Here is an 18,336-nt window from a genome sequence, read left to right as displayed (position 1 = left end):
CATGTACAAAAGTAGAGAGAATAGCAAAATGAACTTCCATGTACCCATCACCTACTTCCTACAACTGTCAGCATTTTGCCATTTTTCTTCATTTAATCTCCTGCCCCTCCCTAAATTTATTTCGTGAAGAATTTAAGGGGGACATAGAGGATTCCATTAAATATGAAAGCAATAAAACTGATGTAACATTGTAAGATACCAAATCAAAACTATTGTAAAAGAATTATTTAAAATGTAAATTCTTTGTTTGTATTAGTTTAAACACTTAGTCGTCAGCAATTTATTCAGCATCTACTATGTGCCAAAACGATGGCGCCACAGGCCCTTCCCCTCACGTTCTAGTTGCGGGGAACGACGTGCAGATGGCCAGCTGCCCGGGTGCTACGGCAGGCGGTAGAGGTGGGCACGAGACCCAGAGAGCAGTTAATGTTGTCTGCTGGTTGTAGAAGGTAGCAGGGAGAGGAGGTTTCATTAGGCTGGACTTGGAAGAACTGGGTAGGATTTCATTCGGTACCCCAGTCTAGGTTGCCCTGGGATACTTGATCAAAAAAAGCAGATTGGTTCAAAACAATGGGTCAAGATGACTTTTTTGGTCACGATTAAGCTCCTCGTTGATTAGTTGTTCGAGCATTGGTAATTATAATGAACTGGGAAGCAGATTTATCATCTTTTATGCATCTTTAAGCATTTTTGTCTGCTTTTCTGAATTCTATAGGTTTTTCTACTTTTTGCTTCCAAAAAAATGTATTTCTAATTTATTTTCAGCCTGTTATTTCTGCCCTGCAAATTAATTGTGGAAAGTTAAAAGCAACCAACTTTTAAAAAGTTGAAAGTTCAGCTTTTCACCACACTAGAGGGTACAGGCAAACTGGGACATGAGGTCGCCCTGTTCACGGAGTATCTTAATCACGAATGTGTATTTGTAAATTGAAAATGAGTTGCTGGGCAAGATTTGTTTTCATCTGTGTCACTGAAGCAGTTTGCTTCCAGGAACAACTACTTGTTTGACCAGGTTGGATGTTACTTCCCAGCAGGGTAGGCCGAGCCTTTTTGGGGAATGGCAGGTGGAACGTGTGGCGAGAACACAGGGCGGGCCTCTGTCGGAGAGGTGGGAAGGAGCCCTGTGTGGGAAGGGCTCAGAGTCGTGCTGAGGAGTTTGGCCTGGGTTCTGCAGTCCTGTGAGCCACTGAAGGTGCTCAGGGATGAGCGGGGTAGACAGAGATGAGCAGCTGAGAGTTGGGCACCTGGCCTTGCTGCAGGAACAGCTTGCCATGTGACCTAGAAAAGCCTGTCCCACTCCAGGCCTCGTTTAGCTCCTCTGCAGAAGGTAAGTTTCTGTGATTGTACTCTCCCGAGTTGTCAAATGTCTTCATTTGCTTTAAATTTTTTTTCTCTCTCTTTTTTTTTAATCAGATGGTCAACACTCTTTTCTGAATTTAAAGGTAAGATTAGTTTTTTAAAAACTGATTTTCTCAATAGATAGAATTTCCACCATAATTTTTAAACATCTTTTGTGATTTGTGGGGAAACAAATCTTCCCCTGAGCGTTCTTTCCCATTGAATGTTTCTTTTGAAATACTTTAAAAACATGAAGAAACTCATATTTGCCATTGTTTAAAAATGAAAGTAATATATTGAGAGGTTAGAAATCACAAAATTTGTGGAATGAATAGACAATAAATAATTTGCAAACATAGAAATAGTTCTAACTTGTTTTTAATTGTGCCATGTCATAAGAATTTAAAAATTAAACATTTCTTAGTAGAGTTAATTTATAACCATATCTACTTTTCCAGCATAAATTATAAACTTAATATCAGAATGATGTGTAATGAACTAAAGTTCAAAGCCTCCACTTTCCTCTAAGGTTTGTGTTAAAAGCAAAATCTCATACTCTTTTCTCAGCACCTTGAAAACATGCTTCTCTGCAGTTTATGGGGTCTTTTTGCATATCCCAAGGAGAAAGGCCCGGTTGGAGTTTGCTTTGTGCATCTCTGCTCACCTCTTGCAGCCGAATCACATACTTTACAATGTGAACTGATGGCCTGTTACTCAGGAGACCTGCATATAAAGACGCAGTGACTGAACTCAGGGGCAAAAGGCAGGATGAAAGTTCGAACAGATGATGCTAAGGTTCTTTTTTATTTACTTTTTTTAAAGATTCTTAAATCATTACTCTTACGGTTTTTTTTCTTTTTCTCCTAGGGCGAAAAACCGCCATTGCATGAAAAACCTCCACCATCCCCAGGTATTTGCCTTTTTGAATTTCATTATAATTGAAAAGGTTATAGTTTTACAGACTACCCAGTATAATCTCATCTAAAATAAAGGTCACTACTTTTTTTCCTGTAAAGACTACTGCTTTTGTCCCATTACTGGAACTGGGAAAACATAGCAATGGTTGAACTTCTGTCTTTGCCTCAAAAGAGAAGATCCAAACATTCAAACATTGGTTGGTGGATGTATGTCCCTGTGGGATGTGCTTAGGGTCAGGGAGTGTGGATGTATGCAAATAAGGGCTCTGCTCAGGGGCTGGAGGCAGAGTATGAGGTGCTTTCTGGGCTACTCTCCCCTAGACTGTTTGGGGGAGCTTCAGTAGCTTTCAAAGTGAATTTTTTAATTTTTGTCTATTGTGTCTGACATCACTAGTATGAAAATTATATTAAATATCAACACTTTTAAGTCTACTCTCCATGTAGGATTGGCTTAATTTTCACCCATTCTATCTTGGTATTTTTGGTGCTCTATTGTGGGAGATTACTAGGGCTCTAACTTCTAGTCTACAGACTCATTCATCATTGTATGTATTCTGCTACTCAGCCCATTCTTTGAATGCAGTATCAACAAATGTCTTTCTAAAAATAAATACATTCATTCCAAAATCTTGTAGTTTTTGTGGCAGCCCCTCTCTCCTCTGTTATTTGATGTTGACACTTCTCTTGGCTTAGACACTTGATGATTCTCGGTGGTGTTCCCACCTTGGTCCTTGAGAGTCCCTGTTGATCTGCCTTGGGATGCTCTATCACTTCACTGCGGGCTGCTCAAGTGGGGAAACCAGCCAGGCTGCCACTTGTACAGGCTACGTCTAGTGGCTGATGTGGACAGGCAGGGTGTGGGGCCAGCCAGGGGGTTGAGGGTCCCTCTTCTTCCTGAGATTCTCCAGCCCCACAGGGCCTGCCCTGCCTCTCAGACCTCAAGGCCTATATGCAGTGCATGCTGAGGGGCAAACATCTCTGCTGTCATCTGCCTGGCCCAGAGGGTGTGACCTCTATCTGGTACTCTAACTGACACCTCATCAGTCCTTTCTAGGCCACTTTGAGTTGCCACTACCTGCCAGGGCAAGGCACTCCACCTTTTGTAGCTGACCTCTCCTGACCTATTTTAGGCTCTAGCTTATGTCTTCAATCTAATCTCAAGTGTTTTCTTTCTGGAGTCCCTTATGGTTCCCCTCTTGTTCTTGGTGTAGCTGTGGAATTCATTTCTTAGTTTTTGTTCAGGAGATTGGACATGTGTGTATTAGGGGCCAAGGGAGGCAGTCTGGAGCCACCAGGCCCCTCCCTAGCCTTTACCTGCCTCCTGGGGCATGCGCCGAATCTACTCTCCAGAGCTACCATCCCTCCCATCCTTGTCTGCCCATTGAAGCCTCGCTTCTGTTTCCACCTCCACGTGGAGGCGTCCCGTGGCCAGGGAGATCATTGTGGTTCTCACCTCCTTTGACCTCTCTGAGCATATCTCCCCAAGAAACACCTCTCTGGTTTTCTCCAATCTTTCTTGCTGTTCTTTTGTGGTCTCCCCTCCTTGGTGCCTTCAGACACTGTCCACATGCTGGTGGCTCCTGTCTCTTCAGCTCAGGGTGCCTTCAGAGCTTTCGATCTGTGTCTTAAACTGAGCTTACTTTCCCTTGCTCCACTCATGTTCATTGTCTAGCTGAGTGTCTTCCAAGGCACAGATTCTGGTGCTCATCCTTGATTTACCCCACCCTTGCTGCCCACACCTTGCCAGCCATTGAGCCCTATCAGGTTTAGCCACTGAATCTTTCTCTTACATGTTCCTTTCTCTCTGTCCTCACTTAATGCTGCCCCTCGGAGCCCCTCGTGCCGGGCCTCATTCTAAGTCACTTTCTTTATAGCTGGCCCGAGGGGTCCGTCTAAGAGTAGAGCCTCTTTTTTTTCACACCTCTTCCTAAAAGCTCTTCTGGCTCCTGGTGACTTCCACTCTGCATATTATGACATATAAGGGCCTCCTCTGGTTTCTGCACCCCCTTCTCTTTCTGTCACCCTGGGTAGTCTTGTCAGACAACTCATCCTTTTCTTTACAGGCCATTTATTCTCTTTCTAGGGCCCAAAGGACATAGCATGAGATCTGATATGAAGTAGTTGCTCACATAGGTTTTCAAAGAAAGTTTCATGTAATTTTGATGTAAAATTGTAAATATCAGTTAATATTTTAAAACTTTTTCCCTGTACCTTTTCAGATATAACTGGTAAAACACGTCAACGATGTATAGAAATCACCAAAGAAAAATTTGAGGGATTAAGAGAAGAAAATTTGCATCTGAACAGTACAAACCAATCCCTTACTTTTGAACTTAACCTAGTAAAACAAACAATGAAAGAACTACAATTAAAACTTAAAAGAACAGAGGAAGAAAATAGAAAGCTGAAAGAAGCTGAGAAAGCATCCTCTGAGGAAGGTGGGGACAACTACACAGTTCTTTTGTTAAAGGAACAAACAGGACTTATTTTCATATTTATTTTGAGAGATAATATTTTAAGTTGGAGTATTTGTTGATATTAATGTTAATATTTCATGTTATAATATTTTCATCATTAATATCCTTATATTTGTTGAAATTTTAGTTTATCTACTATATCATTATGTCATGCTGAAGAAATTTCAATACTTCTGGAATTTGATGCTCAAGATAATAACATATATCTTATCAGTTTTTATCCTTCTGAGCAGCATATAAAAGTGCCTTTTTACCACATGCTTAGCAATGATGAGGATCTTTCATCTTTCTTGCTAATTTGGTAGGCATACAGGAAAAAGGAGTCCCATTTTAATTTGTATTTTTTTTTATTATCGATGAGCTTGAGTTTGTCCTTTTTTTTCATATCTTTGCAGTTCATTTTCTTTCTCTTTCATAAATTTTCACAATTTAAATTGAGATGCATGGCTTTTTTATTGGTTTGTAGGAACTCTTTACATATTAAGGATTTTACCCCTTGTCATGTACGCAGGTATTTTTTCAGTTTGTTGATAATTTAACAATCTATATGATATCTCTTTTTTATGACTTATGCCTTGGTGTCAGTTCCTTTTTACCTCTAAGTTTATATAAATATTCACTAATGTTACCTCTATACCTTTATCTATTTATACAAGACTAATATTATGGCCTGAAGAAAGATGATATAGTCTTCTTCATAGACACTCTATATATTTCTTAAGCACATTTATTTCTAGATACATTACATTATTTATGTTATTAATTTGTGGGATCTGTTTTCTATTATGTTTTCTAATAGACCACAGCTATTATTTGGGAAGGTTATTAGCTCTCATAAAATTTCCATTTATTCTGTATGATTTGCCACAAGCTTCCAAAATCATGTCAACTATCCAGGATTAAAAATCTTAGAAACTTTTATTCATTTATACCTATATATTTGTCATTCACTGCCTCTATGAACCTAAAAGGAAAAAAGAGCCGATTATTAGCAATTTATATAAAATCTTAATCAACTTCTTACAAGTTCTTATAATAATTTTTTTTTCAGTAGTTGCTGCACCTGAATTACTTTATCTACGAAAACAAGCTCAAGAACTGGTGGATGAAAATGATGCGTTGAAAATGACCGTCCATCGTTTGAATGTGGAATTGAGTAGATATCAAACAAAATTCAGGCCTTTATCCAAGGAAGAGGTAATGTTTCCAATGAAGAAAGTTTTCAGATTTTTTAATCTTTCCTGTCGAATTTATTTCCAACCATGAGAAGTTTGTATTTATCATAGTTTGTTATAAAAAGACACATACAAGCATAGTCTTTCTAGGAACCTTTCTATTGCCTTCTTCTCTCCCTCCCTCCTTCCCTCCTTTTCTTCTTTTCTCTCTCCCTTTATTCTTCCCTTCCTTCTTCTGTTTTCTCATAACAAAGGCAGTAAAGGTTCTTTGTAAAAACTTGGGACAATACAGAAGTTTATATAAAGTAAAAGTGAAAGTCCATATCAGTTGCTCAATTCCCAGTCAATTTACAGCTGTCGTTTGTCAATGCACTGTCAAGAGAAAGCAGACTAGTTTTTACAAGTCTCCAAATCACCTACCTCTGATAACCAGTGGGACCTGCATTCATAAGTCCCATACAGGACCATAGCAAACAAAGAAGCAATTTTTAAATGGGCTCAGGAGCACCACCTTCACACACACATACACTCACCTGCACGGCTCTACACCCAGACTCAGCACAAAGAAAACAGGCAAAAACGACCATCTCCCAGTTTTTCCCTGAAAGGGGTATAGGTGCATACTTTTCCAGCTTTTGCCTGAGGGTCTGGATTTTGATTACCCTGCATCTAGGTGCTGACTGCAATAACCTTCCTTGGAACATTGGTGGGTCTTGGTATACCCTCAACTACTGGGAACCACTAAGAACAAAGACAGTGGACAATCACAAAGGTTTAAGAAGCAAGGGGGAGCTCCAACCAGGCTGATGAGGTTCATCTCGTATAAGAGACCATTCTGTCAAGATTGGAAGAGAAGGCTGTTTTAGCCAATGTGCAAAAACCAAAAAAGATCAAGGAAAATAAAGAGAAAAAAGAATATATTTCAAACAAAAGAACAAAATAAATCTCTAGAAACCACCCTTAATGAAATGAAGATAAGTGATTTATTCAATATACAGTTCAAAATAAGTCATAAAGATGCTCATCAAAGTCAGGAAAACTGCATAAACAAGTGAGAATTTCAACAAAGAGACAGAAAATATTTTAAAAATACCAAACAAATCATAAAGTTGAAGAATACAATAACTAAAAAATTCAATAGAGGGGTTCCACAGCAGACTAGAGCAAGTTCATCAAAGTCAGGAAAACTGCATAAACAAGTGAGAATTTCAACAAAGAGACAGAAAATATTTTTAAAATACCAAACAAATCATAAAGTTGAAGAATTCAATAACTAAAAAATTCAATAGAGGGGTTCCACAGCAGACTAGAGCAAGTGGAAGAAAGGATCAGCAAACTCAAAAGACAAGGCAATGGACTTCGTTTAATCAGAGGATTAAAAAGAAGAAAGAATGAAAAAGAGTGAAGATAGTTTAAGGGATTTATGTAACACCATCAAGCAGAGGAATATACCACATTACAGAGGTCTCAGGAGAAGAAAATGACAGAAAGCTTATCAAAGAAAGACTAGCCGAAAACTTCCCTAACCTGGGGAAAGAAACAGACATCTAGATTTAGGAAGTCCAGAGTACCAAATGAGATTAAAGAGACCTACACCAAAAACACAGTATCATTAAATTGTCAAAGTTAAAAATGAGAGAAATCTTAAAAGCAGCAAAAGAAAAAAAGGCTTTTCACATACAAAGGAACCTCCATAAGACTACCAGCAGATTTTTAACCCCTTTCCCATTTACCCCAAGAGTACTTGCCAGCGGCACTTGTGGCTGCAGCATTTACCCCTAGGTAACTTGCGTATTACAGTCTTAACCTTACTCCCAAAGTTTGTCACAAAATATCTTGCTTTTTTTATTATTTTCTCATCACTCTTGTATATTGGTAGTCTTTGGAAACAAATGAGATCATGTGTTTATACCATTCTGTTTTTAGTAGTGGCATTTCTATTTACAAAATATAGTAATTCTCAATCGCTTAAAATGTCAAATCCCAGAAAACGTAGCATTCTTAACGCATGATATTAAGTTAGCACTGGCAGTGAACTGCACTTTTTTTTCTAAACAGGAAAAGGGTTTAGCAGAAACTTTGCAAGGCACAAGGGAGTGGGTTGATATATTCAAAATGCTGAAAGAAAAAATTCTTCCAACTAAGAATACTCTACCTGGTAAATTTGTCCTCCAGAATTAAGTACAAGATATAGTGTTTCCCAGACAAACAAAACCTGAAGGAGTTCATCACCAACAGACCATCCTTATAAGAAATGTTAAAAGGAGTTCTTCAAGCTGAAAAGAGTGGGGACTAATTAGTAACAAAATCATATGAAAGTGTAAAACTCACCGGTAAAGTTATATATATAGTTAAATTCAGAATACATACTTTGTAATTGTGGTGGGTAATTACTAGTATAAAGGTTAAAGACAAAATATTCAAAGTAACTACACCATAATTTGTTAATGGACACACTATAAAAATATAAATTGCAATATTAACAGCAAATATGGAGTTGGTGATAAAAATGTGGAGCTTTTGCATATTTGGTATGTTCCGGGACCCACCAGTGTCCCAACAAAGGGAATTGTAGTCAGCACCTAGATGCAGGTTGATTAGAAGCTCAAAGTTAAATTGTTATCAGCTTAAAATTAATTTTTATAAGTTGTTTTATGTAAGCCTCACAAAGCAAAAACCTATAGTAAATGTACGCAAAAGGTAAAGAGAAAAGAATCAAGAATCAAAGCGAACCACTACAGAAAATCATCAAATCACAAAGGAAGAGAATAAGAAAGGAAGAGAGGAACTACAAAACAACCAGAAAACAATGAAAAATGACAATGAAAAAATACATACTTGTTAATAATTACTTTAAACGAAAGGACTAAATTCTCCAATCAAAAGACGTAGAGTGCCAGAATGGATAAAAAAACAAGATCCAACTATATGCTGCCCAGAAAAGACTCACTTCAGCTGTAAGGACACACATAGACTGAAAGTGAAGGATTGGGAAAATACATTTAATGCAAATAGAAGCCAAAAGAAAGCAGATGTAGCTTATACTTAAATCAGACAAAATAGACTTTGAGTCAAAACTAACGAGACAAGGTTAGTATATAATGATAAAAGAGTCAATATATGAAGAAGATTAACAATTGTAAATATTTATGCACTCAACATCAGAGCACCTAAATATACAAAGCAAATATTAACTGAAGGGGAGAAATAGACATCAATAATAACAGGGGACTTCGATACCCCAAAAATAGATAGATCATCCAGACAGAAGGTCAGTAAGGAAATAGTGGATTTAAACTGCATGTTAGTCCAGATGGACCTAATTCAGAGCCTTCCGTCCAACAGCAATAGAATACACATTTTTCTCAAGTGCACATGGAACATTCTCTGGGATAGTTCATATGCTCGGCCACAAAACAAGTCTTAATAAATTTAAGAAGACTGAAATCATATCAAGCATCTTTTCCAACCACAATGTATGAAATTAGAAATAACTCACAAGAAGAAAACTGGAAATTTTACAAATATGTGGAGATTGAACAACATGCTACTGAACAACCAGTGTGTTAAAGAAAAAAAGACAAATCAAAAAATTACCTTGAGACAAATGAAAATGGAAGCACAACATACCAGCACTTGTGGAATGTAGCAAAAGCAGTTTTGAAGGGAAATTTATAGCAATAAATAGGAATGTTAAGAAAAAGAGATCTTATACAACCTAAGTTTACACCTCAACGAACTAGAAAAAGGAGAACTTTGGAACTAAGCCTAAAGTTAATAGAAGGCATAAAATAACAATCGGAGCAGAAATAGATAATAGACTAAAAAGACAACAGAATAGATCAATGAAATTTAAGAGCTGTTTTTTTGAAAAGATAACCAAAACTGACCAATCTTTAGCTAGACTAAGAAAAAAAGATACAAATAAATAAAATTAGAAATAAAGGAGGAGTCTACAGCCCTGCTACCCTGGACAAGCCTGATCACATCTGATCTCGGAAGCTAAGCAGGGTCAGGCCTGGTTAATACTTGGATGGGAGACCACCTAAGAAGACTAGGTGCTGTAGGTGTAAAAAATAAAAAATAAAAGAGATTGTAAGCTGACAAGGTCCTTGCAACCTGTGAGGTCAACCAGTGGTTGCCTCACCTAAAAAATAAAAGTAAATAAAAATTAAAAAAAAAAAAAACGTAGAGGAGGAGACATTACAACTAACTGGTAACAGAAATACTAAGGATCATAAGAAACTACTGTGAACAATTATACCCCAACGCATTAGATGACCTAGAAGAAATTGATAAATTCCTAAAAACCTGAGACTGAATCATAAAGAATTAGAAGTTCCGAACAGACCTATTACTTGGAAGGAGATAGAATCGGTAATCAAAACCCCTTAACAAAGAAAAGGCCAGGACCACATGGATTCCCTGGTGAATTCTGCCAAATATTTAAAGGAAAAGTAATATCAATTCTGCTTAAAATTTTCCAAAAAACTGAAGAGGAAGGAACACTTCCAAATTCATTTTACAAAATCAGCATTACTTTGATAGCAAAACCAAATAAGACCACTAAAAAGATTACAGGCCAATATCCCGGATGAACAGAGATGCAAAAATCCTCAACAAAATATTAGCAAACTGAATTTAACAGTACATTTAAAGGCTCATACACCATAATCAAGTGGGATTTGTTCCTCGGATGCAAGGGTGGTTCAACATATGCAAATTAATAAACGATACACCACGTTAAATGGAGAGTAAAAATCGTGATCATTTCAATAAATACAAAAAAAGCATTTGACAAAATTCAACATACTTTCATGATAAAAACTCTACAAACAATATAGAAGAAACATGTCAATAGGGTCTATATACAACAGGCTCACAGCTAACATCATACTCAACAGTAAAAAGCTGAAACCTTTTCCTGTAAGATGAGGAATAAGACAAGGAGCCTATTCTCATTACTTTTATTCAACATAATACTAGAAGTCCTAGCCAGGGTAATTAGGCAAAAAAGATGTAAAAGCCGTTCAAATCAGAAAGGAAAAAGTAAAATTGTCTCTGTTCGCTAATGTCTTGATGTTATATAGAGAAAATCCAAAAGACTCTACCAAAAACTGTTAGGACTAATAATAAAAAAAAAATTTTAGTATAGTTGTGGGTATAAAATCAATATACAAAAATAAATGTGTTTCTATACAGTAACAACAAATTATTGGAAAAAGATATTAAGAAAACCCATTTAAAATAACATCACAAAAAATGAAATATTTAGGAATAAATTTAACAAAGGAGGTGAAAGATCTGTACACTGAAAATTATAAAGCATTGGTTAAAGAAGACACAAATAAATGGAAAGATATTCTGTTGTTCATGGATTGGAAGAAATAATGTAAAAATATTTTACTATTCAAAGCGGATCTACAGATTCATTGCTATCCCTATTAAAATTCTAATGTTATTTTCCACAGAAATAGATAAAACAATCCTAAAATTCAGATTGAACCACCAAAGACTGAGAATAGTTAAAGCAATCCTGAGAAAGAACAAAGCTGGAGGTATTACACCTGATTTCAAACTATATTACATGGCTATAGTAATCAAAACAGCATGATATTGGCACAAAAACAGATACATAGATCAAGGGGACAGAATAAAGGGCCCAGAAATAAACCCATGCATATATGGTTAGTTTATTTTCTATAAAGAAGCGAAGGATATACAATGAAGAGAGGATAGTCTCTAATAAATAGTGTTGGCAAAGCTGGATTTCCTCAAGGACAGAATGAAACTGAATCCCTATCTTGCGCCATACACAAAAATCAGCTCAAAATGGATTAAAGAAAGTCCTGAAGGCATGAAACTCCTTGACATTGGCCTTGGCAATGATTTTTTTGTATTTGATACCAAAATCAAAAATAAATGGGACTACCTCAAAATAAAAATCTGTACAGCAAAGGAAACCATGAACAAAATACAAGAGGAATCCCCGGAATGGGAGAAAATACTTGCAAACACATGTTCAATAAGGTTTTAATATACAAAATATAGGAGGAACTCCTGTAACTCAATAGCACAAAAACAAATAACCCAATTTTTAAAAAGGGCATAAAATCTGAATAGTTTTTCCAAAGAAGACATACAGATGGCCAACAGGTACATGAAAAGGTGTTCGACATCACCAATCATCAGAGAAATGCAAATCAAAACCACACAGGTACCACCTCATACCTGTTAGCATAGCTATTATCAAAAAGACAAGAGATAACAATGCTGGCGTGACTATGAAGAAAAGGGAACCTTGAACATTGTAGGTGGAGTGTGAACTGGTAGTCACAATGGAAGACAGTACGGCGGTTCCTCAGGAAATTAGAACTACCATGTGATTCAACAATCCCACTTCACATATATTCAAAGGAAACAAAATATCTTGAAAATATGTCTGTACTTCCATGTTTGATGCAGTGTTATTCACATTAGCTAAGGTATGGAGATACTTGTTTCCATTGTCCGATGAATGGATGAAAAAAATGATATATATGGTTTATGATCTAGATGTATGGTTTCTATTTATATATATACACACGTTTATATAATGGAATGTTCAACCTTCACAAAGAAGGCAATCCTGCCATTTGCTACAACATAAATGAATCTGGAGGACATCATGCTGAGTGAAATAAGCTAGACAAATACTGCGCAGTATCACATATGTGGACTCTTTAAAAAAAAAAAAAGTTGAACTCAAAAAACAGGTGAAATTTGAATATAGCCTGTAGATCAGAGCATAGTATTGTATTCGTTGTTGATTTCTTGATTTTTATGATGGTGCTGTGGTTGAGTAAGTGAATGTTTTTGTTTTTAGAAAATACACACTGAAGTATTATGGGAAAGGGGACATTATACCTGCAAATTACTGTCAAACATTTCAGAAGAAATTTTTCATATATATGCATATATACATATACATATATATATATGCACCTATATGTACATATAGATGCATAGATTGCTGATGAGTGGTCTAGATTAAAAACATCTAAGGCTTGAAATTTGTAGCTTAATTGGTCTTCAAACTGTGTTTTGTTTTTAGAGCATAAATATTGAAGGCCTCCCATCACAGGGCCCTGTACCACCCTGGTTGGTAAGTGAAAGTTATTTGATTGTCCGGGCTATATTAGAATAGCCATTGAAATCCATTCCAAATTAAGTGTATTTTCTCACCTTTTTAAAAATTTCTTGACTGTGTTTAGATGTAAGAAATATATTAACCTTCTTTACTCCATTATTTTCAGTTGGATGTAAAGTATCTGTCACCTTTGTTGCTGGCTTATGAAGATAGAATGAAAGAGAAGGATGAGCTCATTGCCACCCTTCAGGTACGTTGGCACATGTCTCAGAAGAGACAAGGTTTACAAAAATAAGACTGTTTCAGACTTTGAAGAAACAGTTTGAAGGTAAGTATGCCCAACATTTAATGGCTACTCAAATGTGTGTTAAAGGAAGGAGAGGAGAAAGGAAGGAAGGAGTGTAGCCAGGCGAGGAGGGAAGAAACGAAGGAAGAGGGGAGCTAGGAAGGAGTGATCAGCAGAGCAAGATGGGTGGGTGGGACACCGGGGGTGGGGTATAGAGGGTCTGGGGGGTGCTGCCTTGGAAGTTTCCCAGTCAGGCAGCCCCGTGTGGGCTGGGATCTCGGGGAGCAGAGAAGGCAGCGGTGGGAGGCACTTCTTTCCTGCTGCTTTGCCGCTGTGAACACCGCTGTTAAAGGGACATTTGGGTGGACAGGGAAAGGTAGTAAGCCAGGTGTGTTTTAGGCAGACTTGGATGCTTCTTAATTCCATGAGGAGCTGACCCCAGGGAAGTCCTATTATTGAGCTGTCCTGGGGAGCATTTTGAGGAAGTGAAGTTTTTATTTATTTCTGCTTTGTTCACCTGTTTTATGGGAATGGCTTCTGGAAGCCGGACTTATATTAATTGCACAGGAGATAAAGGCTATTCTGGGTTCTGGATATGTCCACACCTTGTCGTGCCACATGCCTCTGTGTTCCTCATTTTAGTGGCTGAAGAAATCTGGAAGTGGAAGGATCCAGGGAGAGAAGTATTGTTTTTTGTGGGATTCTAGTTGGAGGAGTCTCTTAAGAGTCACCCAGCCTGTTACTACACTGTCCTACGTACAGGGCGCATGTTATGTGATTTTGAACCTTTTCTTCTAGACTTTTTTTTTGGACAATTATTTAAGAGGATGAATTGATCTTACACTAATAGATGAAATATCAATCCTATTAATTAATAAGATTACTAACTCAGTGCTCCTTCTAAAACAGGTCAAGAAGCATTTTCTGTAACGGTCACTGAGTGAATAGTTTAGGTTTTGCGGGCCCCGCAGTTGGTCTCTGCAACTGCTCAGCTCTGTGTTGTAGCGTGAAGCAGCCATAGACAACATTAAACAAACAGACCTGTCTGCATTCCGGTAAAACTTACAAAATAGGCGACTGGCCTGTGAGCTTTAGTTTGCCTGACTCCTGTTCTGAAAAAGAGCCAGTGGACTACCAGCTAGTGGGAGTGTGCCTGGGCAGGAAGGTGACGGAGAGAAGTGGCTGTTTTAAGTTAAACAGGTTTAAGCATAAATTTCTGATAGTTGGGGAGAAGTACAAGTCATTTTTATCTAAAAAGCTCCATTTTAACCTCCAAAGTCTTTAAACAAAGGAAAAATTAGTGTTTACAGGCACTTCTGCTTTTCCTATCCCCCGTTTTATCCGTTTAGGTACTTGCCAGGAACAGAAAAATGTTCTGAAACTAGGAATTGAAAGTTTAAAGCCTGAGGTTTGGTGTCCTTTTCGCACAGTTTCGTAGTTGTCCCGTGTTTCCTCACTAGACCGAGAGCACTTGGCGCTGGTCCCGCGTTCCAGGCTGTCTGCTACTGTGAGACTTTGCTCAAAAGCTGTCAGCATTTGGTTTCAGCCACAATAACAGCACTAGAACTAAGATGTATAGATATGTGTGTGGATGACAATGTACATACATTTTATTTCAGGAGGAAATGAGGGTGTTCAGGATGCGAGTCCAAGAAGTGGTGAAAGAAAACGAAGAACTGCACCAGCAGTTAATTAAGAGTAGGACTCTCACCAGTGAGGAATGGCAAGTGGGGTCGCGGCTCTGGTATTTTAACTAATTAAAAAAATAATAATAGGAATACATTTTATTAAACAGTCAAATGCATTTTCTTTTTCAAACTAAAATATTTTAAGGGAGCGTTTCTAAGAAATTAAGATACAATGAAATCCTAGTAGTAATTTACTCTAAACTTGTATTTTAAATATTTAAAAATTCTAAATAAGTTTTTAAACCTGCAATATATTTGCTGTGCCCGTTTTTTGTTTCCCGAGGTTGTATTTTTCTGTGGCGCTTTTCCCATCCCCAGCCTACTGGGTCACATCCTTTCTTAGACCCCTCCAATCGCTCCCAGGGCTTTAGAACAGAAAGCCCAGGACGAGGCCCTGTACACCGGCTTTGCCCTCAACCCTGTCCTGTCCTTTCACTCCCTGACAGCTCTGTGTTGCTCACTTCCGTCCTTTTGCTGACGCTGCTCCCTCCCACTTCTGCTCTCCCACTTCTCCCTTAGGGCCCTTTGCAAATGGCCTGGTCAGTAGTTCTCCCAATTGGCAGAGTTAGTTGCTCTCTTATCTCAGTTACTGGCATAGCCCCAGACACAGGCAGGTGCCCTCTTGACACCTGCCACACAGTGCCTGCCCGTGTGTCCCTCTTCTCCTTTGTGAGCTTCTCGAGGGCATGGGCCATGTCCTGTTCATCCTGTTCAGTGAATTCAAGAAAGCACGTGTCGTCAGAAGTCTAAAGGCAATATGCAGGCAAGGCTAGGAAAGCAAAAACTATCCAGATATGTCTTTTCTGCCTTGGGAAGGTGTGTTATGTTTAGTATTTTTTAAATGAGTTAACATCACTGACAAAAATTAAATATGTTCCATATGTGATATTCAGAAGTTTGGAATCAGGTCAACAGCATTCTTAGTGATAGGTCAGTTCTTTCTAAGTTTATGGTCACTGATGAGTCACTTGGGACTGGCGTAGGCACTACTGGATCTTGGTGCACTGTGGCTTCCCCTGTTGAACGTGGATTTTCTTCTGTCAGGTTTCCTAGTGTGTCTCCCTTCGAACCCTCCTTGAGTAGCTTCTGGAAAGCAGGTCAGTTAGACTGGGCCTCACGTGCCTCCAAGAGTCCTCGTGAGAACCTGGAACCTCAGATTCTTACTCTAACCTTGTATATAGCTGTAAGTCAAACCTATTTACTTTTTTCTTAAAATATATATAAAGTAAAGGGAAGAAAGATCCACTTTCAAATCCATATGCCCAGTGTTCCCCAATCCCGTGTTTATTGGGGTTTGAAATTTGCACACTGCTCTGGTGTGGAGGCTTGTGCTGTTTGAGGGAACCGTTAGGTCTGTGCAGTGCCTGTTAAGGTCCCCCTGTCCCGCCTCCCACTTCCTTGGGATTTACTGCCCTCCATCGGGGGGAGGGATCCTAGGCTGTGGAGCATCACCCTCCTGAAGCCCCTCACAGCCATGCCCTCCCCTGCCTGCGCCTGCTTGGCTGCTGCTCCCTGCACCTGCACAGGTGTGAGGCACAGTACATTCCTGCCACATCCTTGGGCACACTGACCTCACACTTCAGCACACACCTTCTCCTTAGTTTCAAATGAAGTTCAGGGACCTTCTGGGCTGCAGCTAAACTCTGCATTTCTTCTCCTGACTTCCCCTGACCAGTTGGGGAACCTCAGGCTTGGTTTGTGCTAAACTAAATCTGAGGTTTTCAACTCTGGTAGAAATAGGTGATCCCTGAAAAGAAGGAAGGGAAGGGAAGAAAAAAAGGAAGGAAAAAAAGAGGGAGAGAGGAAAGAAGGGAGGTGGGGGGAAGAAAGTATGTCTCATAAGAAAGTCCAGAACTAAACAAAGTGGAGCTGCTGTGTGTGCGGCAGGAATGAGGAGGCTGGATCTGACTGGCCCTGGTGAGCTCCCTTCCTGGGCAGATGACGGACCCCCTCCCTCCTGCGGCTCGGGGCGGCCGGTAGGGGCACCTCTACGTGCCAGGGAGCTAGTGCACAGCCACTGTCAGAGTGAAGTCATGGTACAATAGCTTGATTCCTTTCACCTTTTTCTCCTTTCTCCACCTCATTTTTGCATTGAAAGTGGAAAATTAAGATAATTTACTGGTTTATAGTGTACTTTGGGTGGTAAACATTGATCTAGATTTCTAAGTTCCCTTCAGCGCATTCCGATTAAAATTTGTAATCATGAAGGTTGAGCTGAGCTGGGATTGACTGCACTGTCTGGAAGGAAGGGGTTTGCTTAGTGAGATTAGGCTGGGGAACTTTAGTGCAGTCTAAGAACTGTCCAAAGGCTTTTAATGAAGCTATTGTTTTTTGACAAATATGCTACTGATTACAGTGACTTTTTTTTTTAATTATTAAAATGGAACTTTCTAAACTCTCTAAAAATATTTCATACTTGCTTTACAGTAATCCAGTGGGTCTTGGGGGATTGGAGGTTTATATAGATAAAAAAAAGACTGGCTTTTTGATAATTGTTCAAGCTGAATGTTGTACATGGAAGTTTATCATTCTATTCTTTCTACTTTTGCATATGTTTGAAATTTTACATATCAGAAAGTCACTGAAGTTCACAATTCAAACTTCATTGCTGTCCTTCCCCCCCATTTAACACAAATGGAAAGGTTAATTATGTTAATAACGTGTTTAGCATTAAAACATGTCCAGATATTCATTACCTACAACATACCAGTTGCTTTCTTTTAAACTCGAGGGTCTCTGGAATCACTCAGTACCTGAATGGCAGTATTTAACTCTGTAAATCAATTGTAGGCATCAGCTTCAGACTCAGGCAGAACTGGTTTTAGAGGAAAACAGGTTATTGATAGAGCAGTTGGAGATCCAGCAAAGAAAAGCCAAGGACAGCCACCAGGAGCGCCTCCAGGAAGGTGAGCTGTCTTTCCAGTGAGTAATGGCAACGCGGTGATGTCATCATTGTGTCATTTTACCCTTGAACCCTCTGCTGATAGCATCCCCTCCTTCAAATTGAAAATAGAGAAAATCGTGTTTTTAAGAATATATTCTTTATTGAAATGGAGCTATTCATGTTATAACATACCCAGCCATGACTCATGTGCATTGATTGCTTTCTCTCAGACCCCACAGTGTCACTGATTATTGTATATATTTTGTAAATCAGTTGTTAAGAGACAGCTTTAGACTCAGAACTGTTTTTAGGGGAAATAATGCCACCTAAATGGGAAAAATCGTGTGAGGTAAATATTCGAAAGAACACCGGGATCTGCCCCTGAATGTTTGCTCAATGAGTACAGAAGGGGAACCATTCAGTCTCCAAACGATTTTTCTGT

At 38.6% G+C, this 18,336-nt stretch overlaps 1 protein-coding gene and 1 pseudogene across 7 annotated transcripts in view; both read left to right on the top strand.

Annotated features, from left to right (window-relative positions):
- Nucleotides 1–18,336, top strand: part of CEP89 (centrosomal protein 89) — a 69,835-nt gene that overhangs the window by 22,457 nt on the left and 29,042 nt on the right. For 4 of the 7 annotated variants that reach the window (XM_016133232.2, XM_016133230.2, XM_016133239.2 and 1 more), the window contains 8 exons: nucleotides 1,414–1,442; nucleotides 2,206–2,248; nucleotides 4,475–4,693; nucleotides 5,784–5,929; nucleotides 13,001–13,051; nucleotides 13,203–13,286; nucleotides 14,942–15,066; nucleotides 17,801–17,916. In XM_016133232.2, coding sequence (XP_015988718.2) covers nucleotides 1,414–1,442; nucleotides 2,206–2,248; nucleotides 4,475–4,693; nucleotides 5,784–5,929; nucleotides 13,001–13,051; nucleotides 13,203–13,286; nucleotides 14,942–15,066; nucleotides 17,801–17,916 — 813 coding nt within the window. The remainder of the gene's footprint in view (nucleotides 1–1,413; nucleotides 1,443–2,205; nucleotides 2,249–4,474; nucleotides 4,694–5,783; nucleotides 5,930–13,000; nucleotides 13,052–13,202; nucleotides 13,287–14,941; nucleotides 15,067–17,800; nucleotides 17,917–18,336) is intronic. The other 3 variants (XM_016133237.2, XM_016133231.2, XM_016133233.2) reach the window with 3 other exon arrangements.
- On the top strand, nucleotides 9,859–9,977 carry LOC118611654 (annotated as a pseudogene).

The sequence above is a fragment of the Rousettus aegyptiacus genome, unplaced genomic scaffold (genome assembly GCF_014176215.1).
Source record: "Rousettus aegyptiacus isolate mRouAeg1 unplaced genomic scaffold, mRouAeg1.p scaffold_m13_p_14, whole genome shotgun sequence".
Classification (NCBI taxonomy): Eukaryota; Metazoa; Chordata; class Mammalia; order Chiroptera; family Pteropodidae; genus Rousettus; species Rousettus aegyptiacus.
Note: the sequence above shows the minus strand (reverse complement) of the source record. Positions and strands in the feature narration are given on the sequence as shown.